General features: G+C 40.2%; 1 protein-coding gene across 2 annotated transcripts in view; it reads right to left on the minus strand.

The window, feature by feature from the left end:
* CRISPLD1 (cysteine rich secretory protein LCCL domain containing 1) overlaps positions 1-4,630 on the minus strand; it is a 39,360-nt gene extending 34,730 nt beyond the window's left edge. Inside the window, exons 1-2 of one of the 2 annotated variants that reach the window (XM_065832342.2) lie at positions 4,473-4,630; positions 3,179-3,501 (exon numbers count right to left, since the gene is read on the minus strand). In XM_065832342.2, the coding sequence (XP_065688414.1) occupies positions 3,179-3,436 (258 nt within the window). In that variant the 5' untranslated portion in view covers positions 3,437-3,501; positions 4,473-4,630. Of the gene's footprint in view, positions 1-3,178; positions 3,502-4,472 lie in introns of those variants that run through there. The other variant, XM_065832343.2, reaches the window with a different exon arrangement.
* Between the last annotated feature and the right edge of the window lie 15,477 nt (positions 4,631-20,107).

Raw genomic sequence — 20,107 nt, forward strand, 5'->3', positions numbered from 1 at the left:
AACCAACAAAAAAAAACCACAAAAAACCAACACCACACCTCTTTTCCCCAGCTCCAAGCACTCCTGGGATTTTTAAACTTCTCAACTATATGGCAGACTTCTAGAGAGAGAGCTGCATCAGTGAGGAACCTGGACCTTGATCACCTCTGTTCAGATTCAGTAAGACATAAAACTTCACTTCCACAAGCAGAACCTACTGTGATATGATTGTGTCCGTAACAGATTTTTTTTGCCAGCATGTCTATAGTAATAAAGCACCTCAAAAGTAGATAAAAGTATTGCAGCTGTACTTATCTAGCTTGCTAAACATCAAGCAAACATTTAGAAGGATCGTTTTCCTGTTCTGGAGCACTGGAACTCACCTTTGGTAAGACCTAATGTATGACATGGCAAGGACTTGTTTTTAGGGGTGTGAGTCTATCTGATGGAACTTTTTTTTTTTTCATTAAACATCTCCATTTATTTTACAAAAAAATAGCCAAATATAGTTTTAATTCTGTCAATGCTGGATGTTTGAACTTTCTGTCATTCGGAAAGCTGATCCAGAGGTCACAGAGTCTTGGAAAACCACATCTAAGAGTGCTTATTTCTTTATCTCAAAAAGTGGTACTTGTCCATCCTATATATGCATCTAGAAAAATAAAGTAACCATTAAGTGTCAAAACAGGCATTTGTTTCAATTATGAAAAAAAAAAAAAAAAAAAAAAAAAAGAACTAGCACTAATAATTATACAATTTTAATATCTGCCAGAAAATTATGAAGTAACAGAATGGAGTTTGCCTGTATTATTTCTTGCATATATGCACTGTGACAATGACCAGATATTAGTTTTTCCAAAGACATGCCTTTGCACAAAACAAATAATGTTTCCTTAATCAACTATCTTTTATTGCCCCTTCTTTGCTGTTCAGTCTGTGGTTCTACACCACATTTACAATTTTGTACTAAAGTTTTGTTCTTATTAAACAATAAACCAGCCCTTTATGACACCTCATATAGAAAAGAAGGTGGCAAATTACACAATCACAAACTGTATCATAAAAATGTATGTGCAAATGACCAGAAATTCCACTATTTCCTCCTTCTGTTCAAGCAGCGGAGGGCTCTCACTGCCTCCTAAACCATCTTCTCTCAGTTCCCAGTAGTGACCCCCACCTGCTTCCTCCACATACAGTCTTCCTTCCCACTGACTCCCAGGCTTATCCTCTTAACAAACTTACGTGTTCTTAACCTCCTTTCATAAACTCCTGCTCCCCACTTTTCTCCACCGAGAGAGTTCCAGTTCTTCCCCTAACCACATCTATTCATCTTTGCCTCCATATCACTGATTCCTCAACATCTCCTCGACTAGACTCTCAGCCTCTCTCCATGCCCTTCTCATGGGTCCCTGTCCCTGAAAATGTACCCATCCCTTCGACCAGATCCTTTACACAGACCCCTTACATTCACAAATCTCAAACTCTTGCCCATCCCAATTCTCAGTTCCCTTGGGTACTATGTCTCGCTCTCTTGAAAGCTTCTGTCCCCTTCTGAATAATGGCACATAAGTATATCTCATTGACATTAAAAATGAGTAATCTCTTTTCCGTGCTACTTGTACTCTGGGTCAGGGGTCCCTGGGGAGCAGAGGAAAAACAACAACAACAAAATCACTTGTTCCAGATATAGATCTAACACAAAGTCTAGGCCAAAGTGTATGCAGTGCAAGAGGAAAATTTGAAGAATATAGCTGTCAAAAATCTAACTCCAATGAGTACATCCAAATTCTTCTTTCCAAGATATATAACACAGGCAAATGCATTAGGAATGGAAAAAAGGACATAACTAAAAATCAAAGCTACCCTTTTGTAGAATCTCAGGGAAAAGTTTTGCAGTCTTTTAACATAGGAAAACAATACTGTGTTTCCTATTCTAATTTTACAAAAAAAAAGCTGGACAGCTTTTTTTTTAAGTTTTCCAGAAACAAATCAACCTAAATTATTGGGAACAAAAAGGTAACCTATATTATATCAAGGTCTGAAAAAGTCACAATGAAAAACCAAGTTCAAGGATGTGCAGACAATTGTAGCTGAAATGGTTAAAGGGATTTCAGATATTATCATTCCTTTGTTTGGAGCTGGAACATCACAACTAATTCTCTGATGGCTCTTAGTCTAATATAGTAACACTCATACAGGTAATCTTAAATTAAACTACCTTTATTGATGGTTTAAGCAAGGATGGTTTCTCCAGGACACATATACACATGCTCAGTTAAATCAGATCTCCAAGCTGAGAGACATCACTTCGAGCTGGGAAAGCTATTTACATTTTGAAATGTGTTAATCTGATCCCCTGTCACAACCTTACAATGGAAAGCATCAGAAAACCTGTGTAATACCTGGTATAAACAACTCAGCCCATAGTAATGGTATTTTTCTGGTGCCTGGACAGATAAACAAATAACTCACAGTGTGGACACAGAAGAAAGACTTGAGCTTTTCTGCAGAAATCAGAATACAGAAGAAAAAAGTTGCCTATTCTTGTCAGACCTCTCAACTACTTAAAAGCTCTAAAGACTTGATTTGATCTAATTAGCAAGGAGAGATATAGTTAGCCTTGAAGTATGGCATAAAATCAAAGTTCAAAAATGTAAGATAATACACTACTAATAACAAACCAAACATAGAGGCTTCTTAAGAGAAAAATATAAACAGAAATTATATATTACATTATTAATCTGTTAAACATAGCAACATACAGGACTCCAGTCTAGTAGCACATGTCAACTTAAATAGAAGACTTGCTTGTTATGGGAGCTTCATTTTGCTCAGAAATTCCACCTGACCTAGAAGCATGGGAGAGAATCGATGTTATTTTGAAATATTCAGTAATCTTAAATGGCAACTTCTTAGGCCACAATCAACTATTTTGAGTACTGCAATTTTAGAAATTGGTCCCTTACACTGAGAAATTGACACTTAAATTCAGGAGAGCTGTGAGACATTAAACCATTAATATTAGTAGAATATGGCATTTGATCCACAAATACACATTTTTATCTCACAGTTCACCCCTGTACAAAAAAAAAAAAAAAAGTAACAAGTGCATTAAATGAGAAAAAAGCAAGCTAAAACTGAGTGACAGTAACTATTCTACAAACATTTCTTTCTGCATGTGCTTTCAGTTTTTCCTTACCATATATTCCATATTGGAAGCTGGTGGATACACCTGACCCCGTAATTTATTATGAAGATCCAAGATACTTTGCATATCACTGTCTGTGATAGCCCTTTTCCCTCTCTGCTTGGCGATCCACCACTCACCATCTTCATCCATGTACTTTTCCAAAAGTTCTTCTAAGAGCGTGGCATTGGGAAGAACCATTGCAGAAACTGCTTGAGCTATGAATAGCAAGGTAGTTACTCTGAGCCATTCCTGTACTATATACTTCATGATGAATGATGTCAAAATGCTCAACAGTTAGCTCCAACACAAAGTCTTTCTTCCAGGTCTGTTGGCTGTAAATGCATAAGAGAGAGTAATGTAATTCGGAGGTTGGAGTACTGGCCTGTATGAACTTACTAAACAACAAAAGTAAAACTAATTTGTATGGAGTTTGCCAATGTTGTTTTAAGGGGGAGTAATCAGGAAGCTACTTTTTTTTTTTCTTTTTTAATTCTAACAAGTATACACTGTTGCTTTGGGAAGATAGCTATCTTCAACCCTGTGAACTTCAGTTTGTTCAGGTAATGTTATATAGTACACTGGCACGCACATTTCACTGCCCACATGCCAGAAAGCATGCTTTTCATATCTACTTAAAAGGAGCCAGACACCAACAAAGATTAGGATGTAGATAAGGTCTTCCAGTATTGAAATTTAAGAACAACAAAAAAAAAAGTTAAAAGACTTGCCCAACTGAAAAGCACGATAAAGTTGATATGAAATATTCCTTCTTGATGCATTTCAAAATATGACTTTGATTACAGCTTTTGTTTTATGTTTTCTAAAAATCTAATAAAACTAAAGGTATTCAAGTTGGCCAAGAAAATTAGGGGAACATTTTTTCACCAAACAAAGGAAAGCATAGACAACTCTCAGAAAAAGTAGCACCACTTCCAAGACTACAATATTGCAACACTGCCTATTACATGACCGAGTACTTCAGGTAGGAAAGCCACGGTCACTCCCTCATCCTAGGTGAAAACGCGTGAATCCCGCCACACTGACCGCGCTAGACCCAGCCCCCGGGACGGAAACAAAAAGAGACGAAGGGGACAGAACCGGGCTTTCTCGGAAGCGCCGCTGCCCGCAGCCGGCAGCCCAGCCCCGGCCACGCTCTGCACCGAGCGGCCGACCCCGAGAAGCCGCTCTCCCACCGCAGCGCCCCGCGGCCGCAGGGGCCTGGATGCCGCCTCCCTCCAGCCAAGCCCCGCCGCGGGGTGGATGCTGCGGGGAGCCGCCGGGCGCCCCTCGCCAATGCCCTTACCCCTCCGGCGGCGGCTGCCTCCTCTCTCCGCAGCCAGCTGCGTTCCACCGCCCACCTCCTCGCCAGACCCGCGTCGGGGCCGGGGGGCGCAGGCACGGCCTTGCTCCGCTCGCTGCGGCGGCAGGCGCGGTGGGAGCGGCGCGGCGGGTGCGGACGTGTACAGCAGCGGAGCCGCGGCAGGGGCTGCCGCTGAGCGCGCCACCGCCTCCCTCGCCGGCCTCCGGGTCGTCGTCGCCACCGCCGCCCCGAGGAACTTCGAGCTTTTCCTCCCGGCTCCCGCCCCGCCGGGCATTTATCGCGGGCGGCGGTGACGTGCGGCGGACACCCCTCCCCGGCACCCGCGGGGCGGGACGCGCCCCGCTCCAGGCACCGCGCTCCAGGCACCGCGCCCGGCCCCGGCAACCGCACCGGTACGCGCGCCCGCACCGGTACCCGCGCCCGCACCGCCCGTTCTCGCTCGAGCGGGAACAGCCGCGGGCGGCGGAGCCCGCACCAGCTCCCCGGGCGCTGCCTCAACTCCCACAGGCAGCAAGCGCTGGCCTGGCCGGGACCTCAGCCTTCTCCCACGAGCTGGGCTCGGCCCTGCGAAAGCCATCACCCTGAAAGGTCCAGGAGGGGCCGTTGTTGCTGGCAAGAGGGTGCTAAGCCAGCCTGCTCCCACTGGCACACAGCAAAGAGAAAACACTGGGTGTTCACACAAAACTGGGAGTTCCACAAAAGTCCAGAACATGTGGATATGGCTGGAGGTATCAGGACAGGAATTTCATTGTGGATTCACACCAGCCACGTGAGACTTCTTGTTGTGAAGTAGAATTCAAAAGCTAGTAGCTACTCATTTCTTTTTACAACACGGTTAGGAGTCCAATACATACTTTGTTGTATTTCTATCAAAATCTTCTAACCTGAATTTTTTATGCAATCTGATTAGGACAATGTTGCATTTATTTAGTATAATTTGGTACATTGAGCTAACAGTAGGATTGACCAGTTTCCAGTGTTCTCAGGACTTCTATACTAGCCTGCAAAGATTTTCTGTATTTTCATTTTTTCAGAAACTGAGAGGCTGAGGTTGAAATTCATCAGAAGCCAGCTGGCTTCAGATTGACTCTATAAATGCTTCCAAATTTCATGGGCCCAAGAGAAACAATGTCATGCAAGTAACACACCACTTCTTATTGTATCCTCTTTCTTAGCTTTAGTTATAGTTTCCCTGAAGACTTGGAAACTAACCTGTCTCACAAGATGCTATAGGTACTGTGTTAATTAGGCACTGCAATGTGAAAAAATTGTTATGCTCAGTATTGGTTGATCTTTATGATATTTTCGTTGCAATGCTGGGAAGTGGACTTCTGCACCCAAGTATTGGGCACAAAATTTTTTTTCTAGCAAAACTGTGTGAGGTAAAATGCCACTTTGCAGCTGGATACACAGACTAGATGAGATTTTTTTCAGGGTTTATGTACCCAGATGCCTTAACATCTGACATTTTGGGTATGGAAGAATGAGCCTTACCTATAGTCTGGCCATCAAAAAGAGTTTGAAGAGAAGGGAAAGAAACCAAAAATTAGATAAACTCAATACAGGCCACACATCAAATTTGCATTTTTTAAATACTCACCGTTTGTCTCACTAGATGGACTTGCATCCTCTATAGATGCCTGGAGGCCAAGGTGTAGACTCTATGCTATCACGACACAGCTTCACCATCGTCACCTAGTAAAGAATATGTGTCATAAAAAGCCATTTATTCTTTGTACAGTCACAAGCACTATTTCATTCCAAAGCATCAGAAAAGGTTTACATTAATGGTTGCATGCAAGAATCTGAAAAATTCTAAAGAAATGAATATATTTATGGGGTTCTCATAAATCATTGGAAAGCCCAGTAGCTACCCGTTTCTATCAGCACTGGACATCCGCTGGGTTTAAAGGGAATATAGATCAAACATCACCTTCCATCTTTCATTTGAGTATTCATCATATTTTTTAGAAAGCATTTGATCATAGTTGGTCTTTGTCAGATTGAAGACGATATTTTATTGTCATGTAGGTTTTAGATTCAATAAAATAAATATTAATACATAAAGAGATAGATGCCATTGGTTTTTTTTAATTAATTAATTTATCAGCAAGTGAATAAAACCTTTACACTCTGTGACTGTGCCCCTTGTATTTGGTTTGTGGTTGTATGATTTGTGACCACATAAAGCGTTGTTACTATATTTTGACCTATCCACTAATTTTGTGTATGTTATTAAATGTAATTGCCTGGATCTGTTGTCTTAATCAGCTTGGGGGAGACCCTTTTCTCCTTTTTTGTTATTCTGGATTGGTTTAAACCTCCAACACCAAGGATATAACTGTCATTCATAATTTAAAAGTGTTATAATAAATAGTTAAACACGATTACATCTCCTGAAACTAAAATTAACTATCCTTCCTTCCCAAAGGCATGTGCAGACAGGCAGATTCAGTAACTGTTTTCTGAATAGCTGTAGCAGCAACAACAACACTTGCAACTGAAAAACAAACAAACAAACAGACAAAGAAACAAAAGAAATCCAGGTACATGCTGGACAAGCACTAAGAGTATGGCACAAAGACAGATTTTTAGCCTAAACTATGAATAAAAAATTATTTAAAGTTTAACAGAAAGAGTATCTTCTGCTGTTTGAGTCTTCCTGGGTTCAAGGAGACAGAATTCTGGCAGTCATGGTAAGTAAACAAGGGCCTGAATGAAAAATATTTTACTTCATCATCAATTTATTTTCCTAATAGGTATAATACACAGGGCCCCCAAGTATGTATAATTGGGTTAAGAAAGAATGACACCATCAAGTAAGAAAGAGAGAAAGACTCTGATACATGCAAACACACATTTAGCAAATCTGCTAAATTATAAGATCTTGACTTTTAATTGAAAACAGAAGGAAAAATCCAGTCCATCTTTCTGTTGATTTTAAACATCTTTAGTTAATATACCTTCTGGTTTGCTACTTTATATTACAGGATCACAGCACTGCATTAACCAAAAAGTACTATTAAAAAGTCTGATCCATTAAAGGATTAGACCCATAAAAAGTGTTTTGTTGTAGCCTGGTGTTGTAGACAACCAGTAGTCATAGGAACGTTTTTTCCCAGAAAAATCTACTGTGCACCGAAAGTTCAATCCCTAGAGGCTTACCTTACTGTATATAACACAAACCTGCTGCCACAAACTTAAGCTCCAGTGACTCAAACCGAGCTTCCCTCTGCCTACTTGTCCTAACAATGTGGCAAATTTCTCCAGGCTCCCACAAAAATGGCTGAGCAGGAGACTTTTGAGAAGACAAGTCTGTAAGCCGGGAGACCAGTTTTCAGATTTAATCTTTTCCTGATGTGGACCAGGCTCTTGTATGCCAGTTTGCTGGGACCTAATAAGCCCGCCATGTTGCTGAGCAGTCTGATTTGATTTTGCTTTTAGTGGTTCTTGTTTAATCTATTCCATTTTTCAATCAAATATTCATAGTGCTAGAAGAAACGAATATATTCATCTGTAAGTTGGTGGTTAAAATGGAGAAACTGTGCTGAAAGCCTTGCTTTAAGCTTTTTCCCAAACAGTATTTTTTTTGTCTGCCTGATCAGGTTTAAAAAACTGTCACAAAAGGCTTCTGGCAAGGCCAACAAATGAAGTAGAAAGGATGGATACTGGTATTTGTGCTATTCTGGGTGTGGTGGGAAACCTTTACCCAAAACAAAATTATTCCAGTGTTGCAAGATCTTTTGATAGATGGATTCCTTCAGCTGAAAATGTCTTGGGCGCATCCATTGTGAAGGACCTTGTGAACTGTTTTATTCTCATAGAGCACAGCTATATCAGTTATTTGGAGACACAACTCAGCCAAAACAAAGCAATGGGACATAGCTTTCCTATGGCCAGATTTATCAGGGTAAAAAGATGCATAAACATCCTATATCATCTATCAGAAGTCATTCTAGTGCCTGGACACTTCGTATGTACCAGGTAACATTTCCTTTTATTGACAGACATCAATTATGCATTCTCTAGCACAGTTTGTGCAACATACTCTTCATTCAAGGGTTGACCAGCTTTAGGTACCGTAGCATCATAGAGAAAGTTTTCTATTCATTGTTTTTGATATTTCACCAACAGAGTTCACAAAAATCATGGCATCTCATTGTCTTTCCCAGAAGCTTAAAAAATATTTAAAAGAACACTCCACAGTTTCTGGCCTTTGGAAAGAGGAGCCTGTTATTTTGCATTATCCATCACTATGATAAAGAGCAAAACTGGCAGAAATGTTTTTCTCACTCATGAGTGACTGAAAAAATAATCACAAAGGTCTTTAACAGTAAATAGTCAAATATAAATTGGGTTATAAAGATACATGAAATGTTTGAAATAAAGTCATACTATGGTTTCTAGAACAATTATTTGAACACGAATTTTTATACTTAAGTTATGAATAGATAGCGTGAAGATTTTGCTTTTAGATAATTAGTTTAAAAAGTTTCATTTTAGAATTTGAATACGATGATTGCATAAGGACAGATCTGCAATTTTATCGTCATTGTATTACTTTGAAAAAGTCATTCATGTGTATTTATAGTGATTGGAAGCAATTATTTCTGCTAACAGGAGCTTCTACTTTGTTTCTAATTGAGATTGAGAACAGTTTATTTTTTTACTTTAATTTTGTCCAAGATCAACAACGAACAAAAATTATCAGCAGTTAACATTCTGCAAGTAATATGAAATCCAAGAAAGATTTTAATCAATGGAGATATGTCAGAGCTGCAGGTCACTGGGGAGACAGGGGGAACAGAAAGTGGGTTATCACCAAAAATAAAAATGTCATTATTTATATTACTTTGAAGATATATTTTAAAATAAAAGTACAGGAAATAGTTCTGATTTCTGGACTTTTGTCCATTATAAAACTGGTTACTTTGCTCTTCTTGTCTCTTAAGCATATAAAGATCAAAAAGCATTTTGTTTACCAAACAATAAAACTATTGAAATGGAGAACAATTAGACTCTCAAATAAACGGTCTCTGACATTTAGATATTAGCACACATACTCATTGTTTCGATATGACTGTTCACAAAATATGACAAAAGACAAGTACACACTCCCTTTACTTTTACATAGTACCACAAGAGATATTCAGTCAGAATCTGAAAGAGTAGTTTTCCATTTTTGGCAAGACTGATTGTCCTTGATTAATTGTCCCAACCTTTACATTACAGTGAGTTAGGATGGCATTCTCTCTGTCACTTCTACTTCACAAAATAATCAAGTATGCTTTGAGCCAGGAAGATACGTAGCAATGCTTTTGTAACCCAGTGATGAGGACGCTTCTGCCAAAACGAAATCACACGGAAAACTGATATTTACATTTAAGGTATTTGGAATAAATAAATAATTGGGGAAGGTATATGGTACCATATATATTCTTGTTGATTTAGTCTCCTGATTCTGTTCTTTCTAAAGCTCACAACCATATGCTTCTCTCAGTTTTTTTTTGTTTTGGGGGAATAGAGGACTGATGAGTATGCTGGGTTTTTTCTGCCTGAACAGATGTACCCAGACTGCTCCAACAAATTCAGGCCTTAAGCACAGAAACACTGTTACAAGTCCTTTCACTGCTGATTGATTTGTAACAGGACTGGGAATTTTGCTAGTGGTTTTCATTGTCTCCAACTATTTGCCCCATGAAGTAGTTTAACTTAATTAAAAGTTACTTTTGTGGTCAGTGTTGCTGCAGAGACAGAATAGGAGTATTTTGCCCCAAAACACCTTCTATTCCAAGATAAGTGGATTTAGTAGTACTGAACTGCACATATTTTTCTTACGCTTTTACATGAAATGTGGCTGACAGTTTATTTCTAAATGTGTATGTATGAATCACTTTAGCTGTATGTATGAGGAAGCAATCCAAAGTTTGAATCTCTTCCTGCCAGTTAAAACATTTAACATCGCAATGGCTTAACAGTTCAACAGTTTAATCCTAATGGTGCAGTCCTGTCCAGTTTGATCCTATGAGAGGCATTGATTCCTTGTTTACTCTCTGGAAAATAAATGGTTTGACTTCGACATATCAGCCTTTCCAAAGTTAGGTGGTAATGTCAGCATATTTTCACTATTGTAATTTAAAGTAGCATCTTTATCACCAAATGAATTACAGCAAGGAGTCAAAATGAAAAGGGAGAAAAAAGTTTGAAAAGGAGAATTTGTGGAGAAGTCTGTCTCTGGACCAAGACCTTGCAATGAAAATGCTCAAGGTTTACTTGTTTGTTTGGTTGGTTTTTATTTTGTTTTGTTGTTTTGTTGCTGTTTTGTTTTTGTTGTTTGTTGTTTTTTCCACCCCATGGAGAAAATTCACTTTTCCCAAGCATCCTGACTGCTTTTCTGAGCTGGCTGGCACAGAAACAGTATCACAGAAATGCTATGAAGTTCAGACAATCAGAAGGATTTGAACTTGGTTTTTGGTTGGTTGGTTTTGTTGTTGCTTTGTTTTGTTTTGCTTTTGTTTTTCTTCTGAGCATCTAAATCTAAACATAGGAAATCTTTGAATAGTAAGAATAAATGAAGGATATAAGGGGTGCCCTGCTGTGTCAGATCAATGGTCCATCTAGCCCAGTGTCCTGTCTCCAATGCCAATCAGAGAGGAAGCTACTCAGGAAGCACAGATGAGCCTGGCTAATTTCTGCCATATTTTCCCCTTGCAGTCCAAGCTGCAGCCCAGCAGAGGCCAGTCCAGGCAGAAGGACAAGGCAGGCCCAGGCAGAAGGACAAGTTCTGTCTCACGGGCTGTGTACATGGCAGGGCCTGCTGGCCACAGCAGCACAAAATGGAAATCCCTACTGCCTCACTGGGGACTGGGGAGAAGAACCCAGCATTTACCACCTGGACTGCTGCACTGTCGCTATTGCCAGGAATGATATCTCCTGCTACACCTAGACTCCTCAGTTTGCCTCCCTTTGAAAGGGGACAGAGAAGATCCCTTCTTGTTGACTTCTGTCCTATTCCCCTCTTGCTTCACCTTTCTCTTTTGCTGCTCCTGAGTGCCTAGGTAAACTTTTTTGTTTGTTGGGTGGCAGGGGAGAGCATAAGGCAAATTTTTACTCTTATTGATCATGTTGTCTTGCCCCAACCTGACACCCACACAGACATTGCTGCGATGATTATTTGCTAAGATATATAAGAAGATGACCATCTTTGTATTGGGGAATAACACCCTGACAGCAGTGGAGAAGGAAATCTCAGTGGATAGAATCACCACCCCCTTTGAGTCTCTACGGTTATAAGTAGTCTTCATTTCCCTCCTTCCTTCCTTCCTTCCTTCCTTCCTTCCTTCCTTCCTTCCTTCCTTCCTTCCTTCCTTCCTTCCTTCCTTCCTTCCTTCCTTCCTTCCTTCCTTCCTTCCTTCCTTCCTTCCTTCCTTCCTTCTCCCTGCTGCCCTTCTCCTTCCCTTTCCAGTTTTCACCCAAAGCCTTCTCCCACTGGGCTGCAAATACCTTGCTTTCTACCACATGCTCTCCTTTTACCGACAAAAGATCACCTAAATGCCAGTGGCAGCACATAGTGTGATGGAGAGGAATAGAAATGTTCTTTGTCACCCTTCTTCATCAAGGAGAGATCCCTCTGCTCAGCGCACTGTTCTGCATGAGCAACTTAGTGCTATTCCTGCTGGATGTGGGAGTACCTCAGGAGGGACAGCCCTTTGATGCAGTGAGAAGGAGTTCCGGTGGCCCTGACAGTGGATAGCACTGACTACATCATTGCTGTTGACTCACTTCTGGTGAACATCATCCTTCCTTTGTAGCACTACCCAAAGAGCTCACCCAGGTGCAGAATCAACCACCTACATGCTTCCCATTGCACCCAGTAAAGCAGACTGGAGATGACAAAGCCACACAGGACCCTTGAACAGTAAACTGGAGGAAATAAGGTGTCTGGCATGGAAGACAGTCATTTCCAGAGGGTATACTGTTTCCTTCCTTCCCTTGCCTTCCGATCCTTTCTTTTTTTACATTGCCAAGTGATCCTCAGTCCAGATCCCTAGCCAGTTATCTCAGGGAGAGGGACAAAACCAGCAAGTTCAAATCATGGACCGAGAACATTCCTCACTAAGGTGGAAAAAGTCTCTAAACACCTGATAATGTACCTGTGGGCCTATGGGTATAGCCCAGAGATGGTCTGGGAGGTAGAACTGGCTACAGAGGCACAGAGAGCAACTCCTCTGTTCTTCCTTCAGTTGTGGAGCTCTTGGCTGGGACAGCCTCAGAAGTGGTTTCCTCACCATGGTGCCATCAGCACCTCCACTCACCGCTGAAGCTCTGACCCACCAGCTACTAGGTATTCTCTCATCTTCCGGGAAAGACACGGCCTCTTTGAGGAGGCTGGAGCTCTTGTAAAAGACAGAGAGCAATGACAACTTTTTCCACTGTCCCATCTTCTGCTACACCATAGAGGTCATGACAGTACCTGACTGTGATTCCCACATGGGGCCCCACCATCCCTACCCCTAAATTCTCCAACCGCTGTGCTATTTTAGCAACATAGGTACCAAGGTTTGTATGCCCATAACCTGCAGCCAAACTTGACTGCAGTGGAGGAGCAGAGCCTGGTTCTGCCTCTTCTGAAGACTTCTTTGGCAGACCAGCAATCTTTTTCCTTCTAGACCTACCTGCTGCAAGTTACTCAGGCCATGCTGGTCATCTGCTATATCACCAGGTCCATAGGGATAGATCAATAATAAAGTTGTTGGTGAGAGTTTTGTAAAATTTATAGGTTTCCATCATGACCCGTGCAGCTCAAAGTGTACACACTTGTGACATACACAGTCTGCAAGTATCGTCCTCATGTGTTTTACCAGTGACGAAATCTGCAGGGCCTCAGCTCTACTTCCTATTGAAAGTATCGGGACACCTAAAAAGAGTAATGCCTGGGAACAGTACACCACTCTACAAAGAGAAAGAAATAGTTTCTGGATGTGAAAATGACACAGGCATCTGGGTTGAGCCATTGTGGCCACTGAACAAACTAGGAGTCCCACTGACAGTGAAAAAGATACTGTGGGTGCCTAGAAGCCACCAACTTTTTATTCCAGGTATTGTATTATCAGCAAATTCCAGACTTGTCTTTATTGTATGACTGTATGGGAAATATGCATTTTGCTTACTGGAAGGAGGTCAGAGATTCATCAGATTTGATGTCCTATTAATGTTTGTTGGCTTTATCCTTCACAGGTGCAGTAAGGCAGTTGGTGACAAACTGTAACTTCAAGTGAAATCATCAGATTTCAGCAGCAGTATCGTGCTGCAAAACTAGAAGGTCCTGTCTCTGAGGACTGCTTTAATTTTTATAGCACTGGTATGACCAGTGCTACAATGTGCCTCAAACTAATGGCAATGCAGTGCTCCAAATCCTGCAGATTCAGAGCTTTTGTAAGTGACCTGGGAAATACGCAGGGCTGGTTAGGGGGATAAGAAGAATAGGAAGTAGCACTGCCCTGATCCCAGAGCTATAAATGGTGCAAGGCAGAAGTATTTGACTTGTTTGCTGACAGAAATGCTTGGGTCTAGTTTGTCCCTGTTAAGTAGGTATTTATTTTTTAAATCAAACACACACGAAAAAGGACCTATGAAACTGCTTCTACACAGATCACTCTTCTTTACTCACAGTACCCGGCAGCATAATGAGAGGACTTCAGATGTCTTGACTGGCCTGGAGCAATCAATCTCTAAGAAACCCATTTTCACCCTGGGACAGCCTCTGCCATGATTGTGCCTCTGTCTTGGACTCAGCTTCTGCTTCCCACATCATCCTGGGTCTTAAAAGCTGTGTGCCATGCTGAGGATGAGAGGTGGAGGAGAAAAACAGATCTACTGACTTACGTCAAGTTTGCACTGACTTACACTCAAGTTTCTTATGACTTGAAGAAAACAACAAACAAGGCTGACAGTAGCACTGGTAGAGCATCTGAGAAACATGTTCAGGTGCCGATATAGAATCATCTGCATCAGTATCTGTAACATCTCACACCATCCACTCTAGTAAGTGGCTTCTTGGCAGTAACCTTTCTCCTAGAGATCTGGTACATCCAACCTAGGTACAAATGTTCAATATTAGATCCTGCAGTGAAATACAGAACAATTTATTATACAAGTCTCAGGCCTTGCTTCAGCTGAATCACATGTCTTCTTAATGCAGGCAAAATCAGAAAGAGGCATCATAATTCCACTGGTGATAGGTAGCATTCCCGTAGAGAAAGGATTTATGCTTTTAAGGGATTCTGGGTGAAGAAGATGACAGGAAAATCAGAAGCCAAAGGAACAAAGGAGGTACTGGGGATAATGCCTGTAGTACAGCTAGTACATCTAGAGCACAGGATAGTTTTAGATAACACAGAGTAACTTCTTGCACCATTAACCCCCTTTTGTTGTTTAGTTTTCTTCTCTTGAGCAAATCTGAACTAGTATATGTGTAGATCAGACAGGAAGATTATATTATTTAGATATTACAATTCAGAGTTGGTGCTGGGAGTCCTTTATTATCTCATGATACTGCAGCCTAAAGGTCAGGTGAAATTACTTTTATCCACATCCCTATAGTGCAGCTGGAACACTCTGAAACAGGGCTGTTCAAGGATCGCTAAGAATATTTAATTCTCTTTTTATGTTAGCATGACTAAGCATGCTAATTCTTCTATTATAGGTTGTTGATAATTCTTCTTTGCTCTATATAAATTACTCATACCCTGCTGTGCAAAACAGGGTCTTTACAAATTATACCAGCATGGACAGTTATGATCCACTTATTAAGAATTAATTTATGTCATCCTACATATCACCTCAGTTTTCAATAGCAGCTCATTCTAGATGGCAAAAATCAACACAATGTTTAAAACAAAGATGTTAAGATTATTAATTTTTATTTTATTAGATTTCTTGTAAATTTCCATATAAATGTAATAAAATATATGATTCCACAAGCACATGAAAGGAAGAAATGGTTTAAAAATTGATTCATAAAGGAATATTTAATTAGAATTACAAAGGACAATGAAAGCAATGAACTTTGTCAGTTGGAATATGGCTCTTTCATAAATAGATCTTTGAAGAAGGTGTTCATTAGCATATTTCTATATTTTGCCCAGAGCACTTCGTCCAGACTTATTCAAGTTTCATTAATATTTTAAAATTTGTGGCAAAAATGTAACTTTAATTATGGGGTTGGATTATTTGAAAATTAAAATACTGCCTTTAGCTGTACTAAAAGAACACTCAGAAGAGACCTTGTGAGAATCTTATTTCCCCTTAAATCCCACAAGATGGAATCAATTTCTATTTTAATTAATAGCTTATTTGCCAGTCATTTACTATTCAGTGTGTAGCCTTGACTGTTAACACCTCTAAATACTCATTCCTCACACTGGGTAAATTATTCTCCAGTATCAGGAAAAGGACTGTGACGCAGTATCTTTTTCTGATGCAATGATGGCTTTGGGAATTGATCTATGTGGTACAGTTGGTTGCATGAGGGAGAGCTGGATGTGATCATATAAGAGTAGGATCATCGCAGGGATAACATGACATGATGGCCTGCCACCTTCACTAGAAGCAGCAGCTTCCAGCTTCACGCCTGCTGTGCAGGCGATGCAGGAAAAAACATTCTTGCCTCATTTCTTTGTTAAAATTTAAGATATTGAATGTTGTTTGAACGAGATCAGTAAAGCACCAGATCCTCCTCTCTACTTCCTCTGTCCCAGTCTCACACTTCCCCCCATTCTTCCATACTTCTGCTGTGTCCTTCCACCAACAAGCAAGCAGTCCCCATACTCCCTCTCTCTCAAGAGACTCGGCCCTTTATTTTTTGCCTCTGCAACCTTGTTATTGCATTTATTTACCTGCCTCATATTGGCACCTCTTAGTCCAACTTAGGAGCAAGCTCTTTGCAATTCCCTATCTTACTACCTCACCTCTCAGAATAACTGGGCACATATTTCTGAGTAGATAAACCATTTATTTACCACCTTTTTGCTTGTGTAACGTGGGTTATGCATTAACAAATACTACATTTGGCAGCAGTAGGGTCATGGGTGTACAGGTGGCTAAAAAAAAAAAATAAAAAGGGATGTTTATTAGAGAACTCTTTTTTCCTCAGAGTCTCCCATTTCATCAGTCTTCCTTATCCAACTGTTCTGTATCCAGTAACCCCAATTCTCTCTTTCCTCTGACCCACAGTTAAAACAGGGCACTGTTGCCGAGGACTGGGGACTATGCTGCATTCACAGCTGCTGCAATGGATCGCAAAGCCACACAGCTACAGCTACAGGAGGGTATGTGAGGATTTGAGTTGCTGCTTTGAGGGAATAGCACCTTTAAAGGAGTTCAGGTTATACACATCAAAACACTGACCTGTTCTCTGAATGCTTATGTTATAAAACATAATTAATTGCTTACAGAATGTGGGGCCCCAGAAAAGGAAGTTCAAGCACGCAGTATAGCAAACGCTTTGCAAAGAAGCTTTCAGCTTTGCAAAGTCTATTGATGCTTTCCAAAACAGTGTCGCCAACGTCAGCCAGGTAGGTGCCATTGAAAACACCACCAGGGTAAATACTGGAAGGTCTGCTCCCCTTTTGTGCCAGTTGTGTGTGCCTGTTCTTCAGCCTTCTTGCTCTAAACAGACTGATACCTGTATGTGCGCAAATATTAAAACATACATTCTTACACTGGTGCCAGTGTCTGTTTTTCTTAAAGAAGCAATGTTTATATATGCAAACAAGACAGTTACAGAGAGCATGCGCTGCAGTATTTTCACACCACAGTTCCTTATTGCCTTGAAAGAAGGAGAGAAGGACAGGTCTTTCCTGGGATGGATGAGAGCTTGGGGATCTTGGCATATTTGCAGTAGTATGATACCTGACCAATCTGAGGATAAACATTGTGATCCATATGGTATTTTGTGACTGGTCCTCCTGAGGATGCTATAAAATTCAGTGCAGCCAAGTGGAAGCAACAACATTTATTCCAAGTTTGCTTCGTTTGGAAAATAAATTTGATGTGGCTTCATTTTAATTAGCTTGCACTGTGCAAGAAAAACACTGACTACAGAAGAGGTGTGAAATGTTCAAAATGCAATAGCGCTGCCGACATCACAGTCTGGATCTTGAGGAGGACAAAGAGTTAGAAGGTTTCTTCAGTTTTTATGGCACACATCAAAGAGGGTGATGAGGAGTCTGTGGCAGGTACTGTGTGATTGTGCAATGGAGATGTATATCTGGTAGAGTCAGTGAGCTGGACACTTGTGCTACATGGGAAAAATATCACTATCTGCTTCCATTTTCAGTAATAAACTGGACCTGTAACTTCCCCACATACAAGTGCAATGGTAGAAAGGGCAGATTTGATTCCTTAGTTTCCTTTGTGCAAATTGTATAAATTCAGATTTTGGAGGAAAAAAGGATCTATCCCTCAAATATTACTGATAGTCTGTATGTCCTTTGCAGTTAGTAACCCAAAATACTGCTGTGTTTGTGTTCTCTGCTGTTGCTTGTCAGTGTTGTGACGGAACTGCACATAGTTTCTGGTCTCTGGTTTAGCACTAGGAAAGATTATATATTTGAATATTTGGGGGTTTGTAATGTGTTCTGTAATAGATACAGCAGTTAAAACAAAGAAACAAAAACAACAACAAACCCCCACTTTGAAAGACAGTAAAATGGTAAAACACTGCCACTTCTGTGCACAATATGATAGAGAGGTTTTATTAGAAGGTGCTTACACTGAGGGTAAATACTTCTCAGAAAATATTCTGAGGTTGAAAGTTTTGGGGAAGATTGTGAAACTTGATCCCTGTGGTATTGGTGAAAACTTGTGGATGAAATTTTTTATGCATTGTGGCATTTTTCTCCTGAATATTTTATATCACACGAATTTACAGCTGACTTACTAGGTAGGAATTATAGCATATCACATACTCAAAATAATATTATCATAATAAAAACCCACACAACGTTAATGTGGTGACCCACCTGACACTGGGCAAATTTTAACTCTATGCACTTTCTCCCCACAACCAGGTTTCCCCTTCACAATCACTTCCTGACATCAGGACCACCCATTCACTGATGTATGATAAGATTTTGAAAAATGACCTGTCAGCAAGACTCACATCTATACTTAACTATTCCTGATTAAAATAACTGAAATTTCTAAGGTTCCCAAAATATACAGTAGAAAAAATGCTCTGAGGGAGCTGTATAATGCATTGTTTCCAGATGTGTAATAAATAGCATGTTTCTTTAAAAATTACTAGGAAAACAGTTTTTTCCAACATTTAAAACACTTTAAGAGAAAAAGACACATAAAGGAAACAACAGGAAGTGTGAGAAAGATGGTTTGGCGTTGATAATGTCTATAGCAATTGCTGTAAGGATACTAAAGGTCAAAGTCCTTGTAATTTTAAAGAATATTTAATCATAATTTATATATTTCCATGTGTAAAAGAGTGATTTAAAACATCCCAGTGTTATATTTCACAATTCCTGTATCCAACTTCCATACCCTGCCAGGCCGCTGCTCTCAGTACTGTGTTTTAATCAGCTCTTAGAGGTATCTCCATGCCTACTCCCAGCCTTTTCTTCCATATGAGATGCTATTCCCAAATCTTTTTGGGAAGCTTTTATTCTTTCTTGGAATGCAAATACTCTTCAAACCATGCTTTGGACCTCTGATGATTCAATGTTTCCCTGATCTCATGGTACATTTGGTAGCACAAGCCAAGACAAGCTGCATGTCACCTAAGTGGAAAGTATCCAGTTGTTCTGGGGAACTCTCAAGAAGGCCAGCTGGCAGTTCAGATCTCATGAACAACCATCTCTTCTTGATTGAGCCTAAAAAAAATGCCCAACCCAGACAGATATATTTTGAAGCATTTCCAGATGACTTGTAAAAATAACCCATGAATAGTTACATGCCATCTACTGCATGCAAGGAAACCATCAAGTTTAACTGAAATCTGTTGAAATTTGTTTGTGCACTATTCAATACTATACCCTATACTTTGTGAGCTTGCAACCATCTCTTATCAAATTCAAGACTTTTCTCCAATTAGCCCTTTAAAAATATTTTCCACAATTTGCTCACAGTAATATTGTTTCAGCCATTTCTTGCCTGTCGGAATGTATTTTCTCAGTCTTTTTCATTTCAGAGCTTTTTTTTTTTTGCCTTTTTCATTCTGAACTCTTCTTCCCTGCTGCCTTTCTTATGCTGTCTGTCCTTTTCCATTCATTCTTGGAACAAGGCAGGCATATGTTTCACTGTCTCTCTTTCTTTAGCTCCTCACTAATTGTTTTCACTTTCTCACCTTTATTTTATCATCTTCTCTTCACTGTCTCTCCCTTCTATTCCATCAGCCTGACATAGTAGTTCAGGCTAATACCATTGCATTAGACTCAGCAAAACATGTCCTCTCCATCTATAAATGACAAATATAACACATACAGCAAAGACAACCAGGTCATGTTACACAGATCAGATTTTTACTAAAAGTTTTATTGTTAAATAGCAAGTGTCAGTATTTTCTTTTGGTTTTGATGTCTGCTTATATCTTTACCTTTCAAGAT

Source organism: Patagioenas fasciata, chromosome 2, assembly GCF_037038585.1.
Source record: "Patagioenas fasciata isolate bPatFas1 chromosome 2, bPatFas1.hap1, whole genome shotgun sequence".
NCBI classification, from domain to species: domain Eukaryota; kingdom Metazoa; phylum Chordata; class Aves; order Columbiformes; family Columbidae; genus Patagioenas; species Patagioenas fasciata.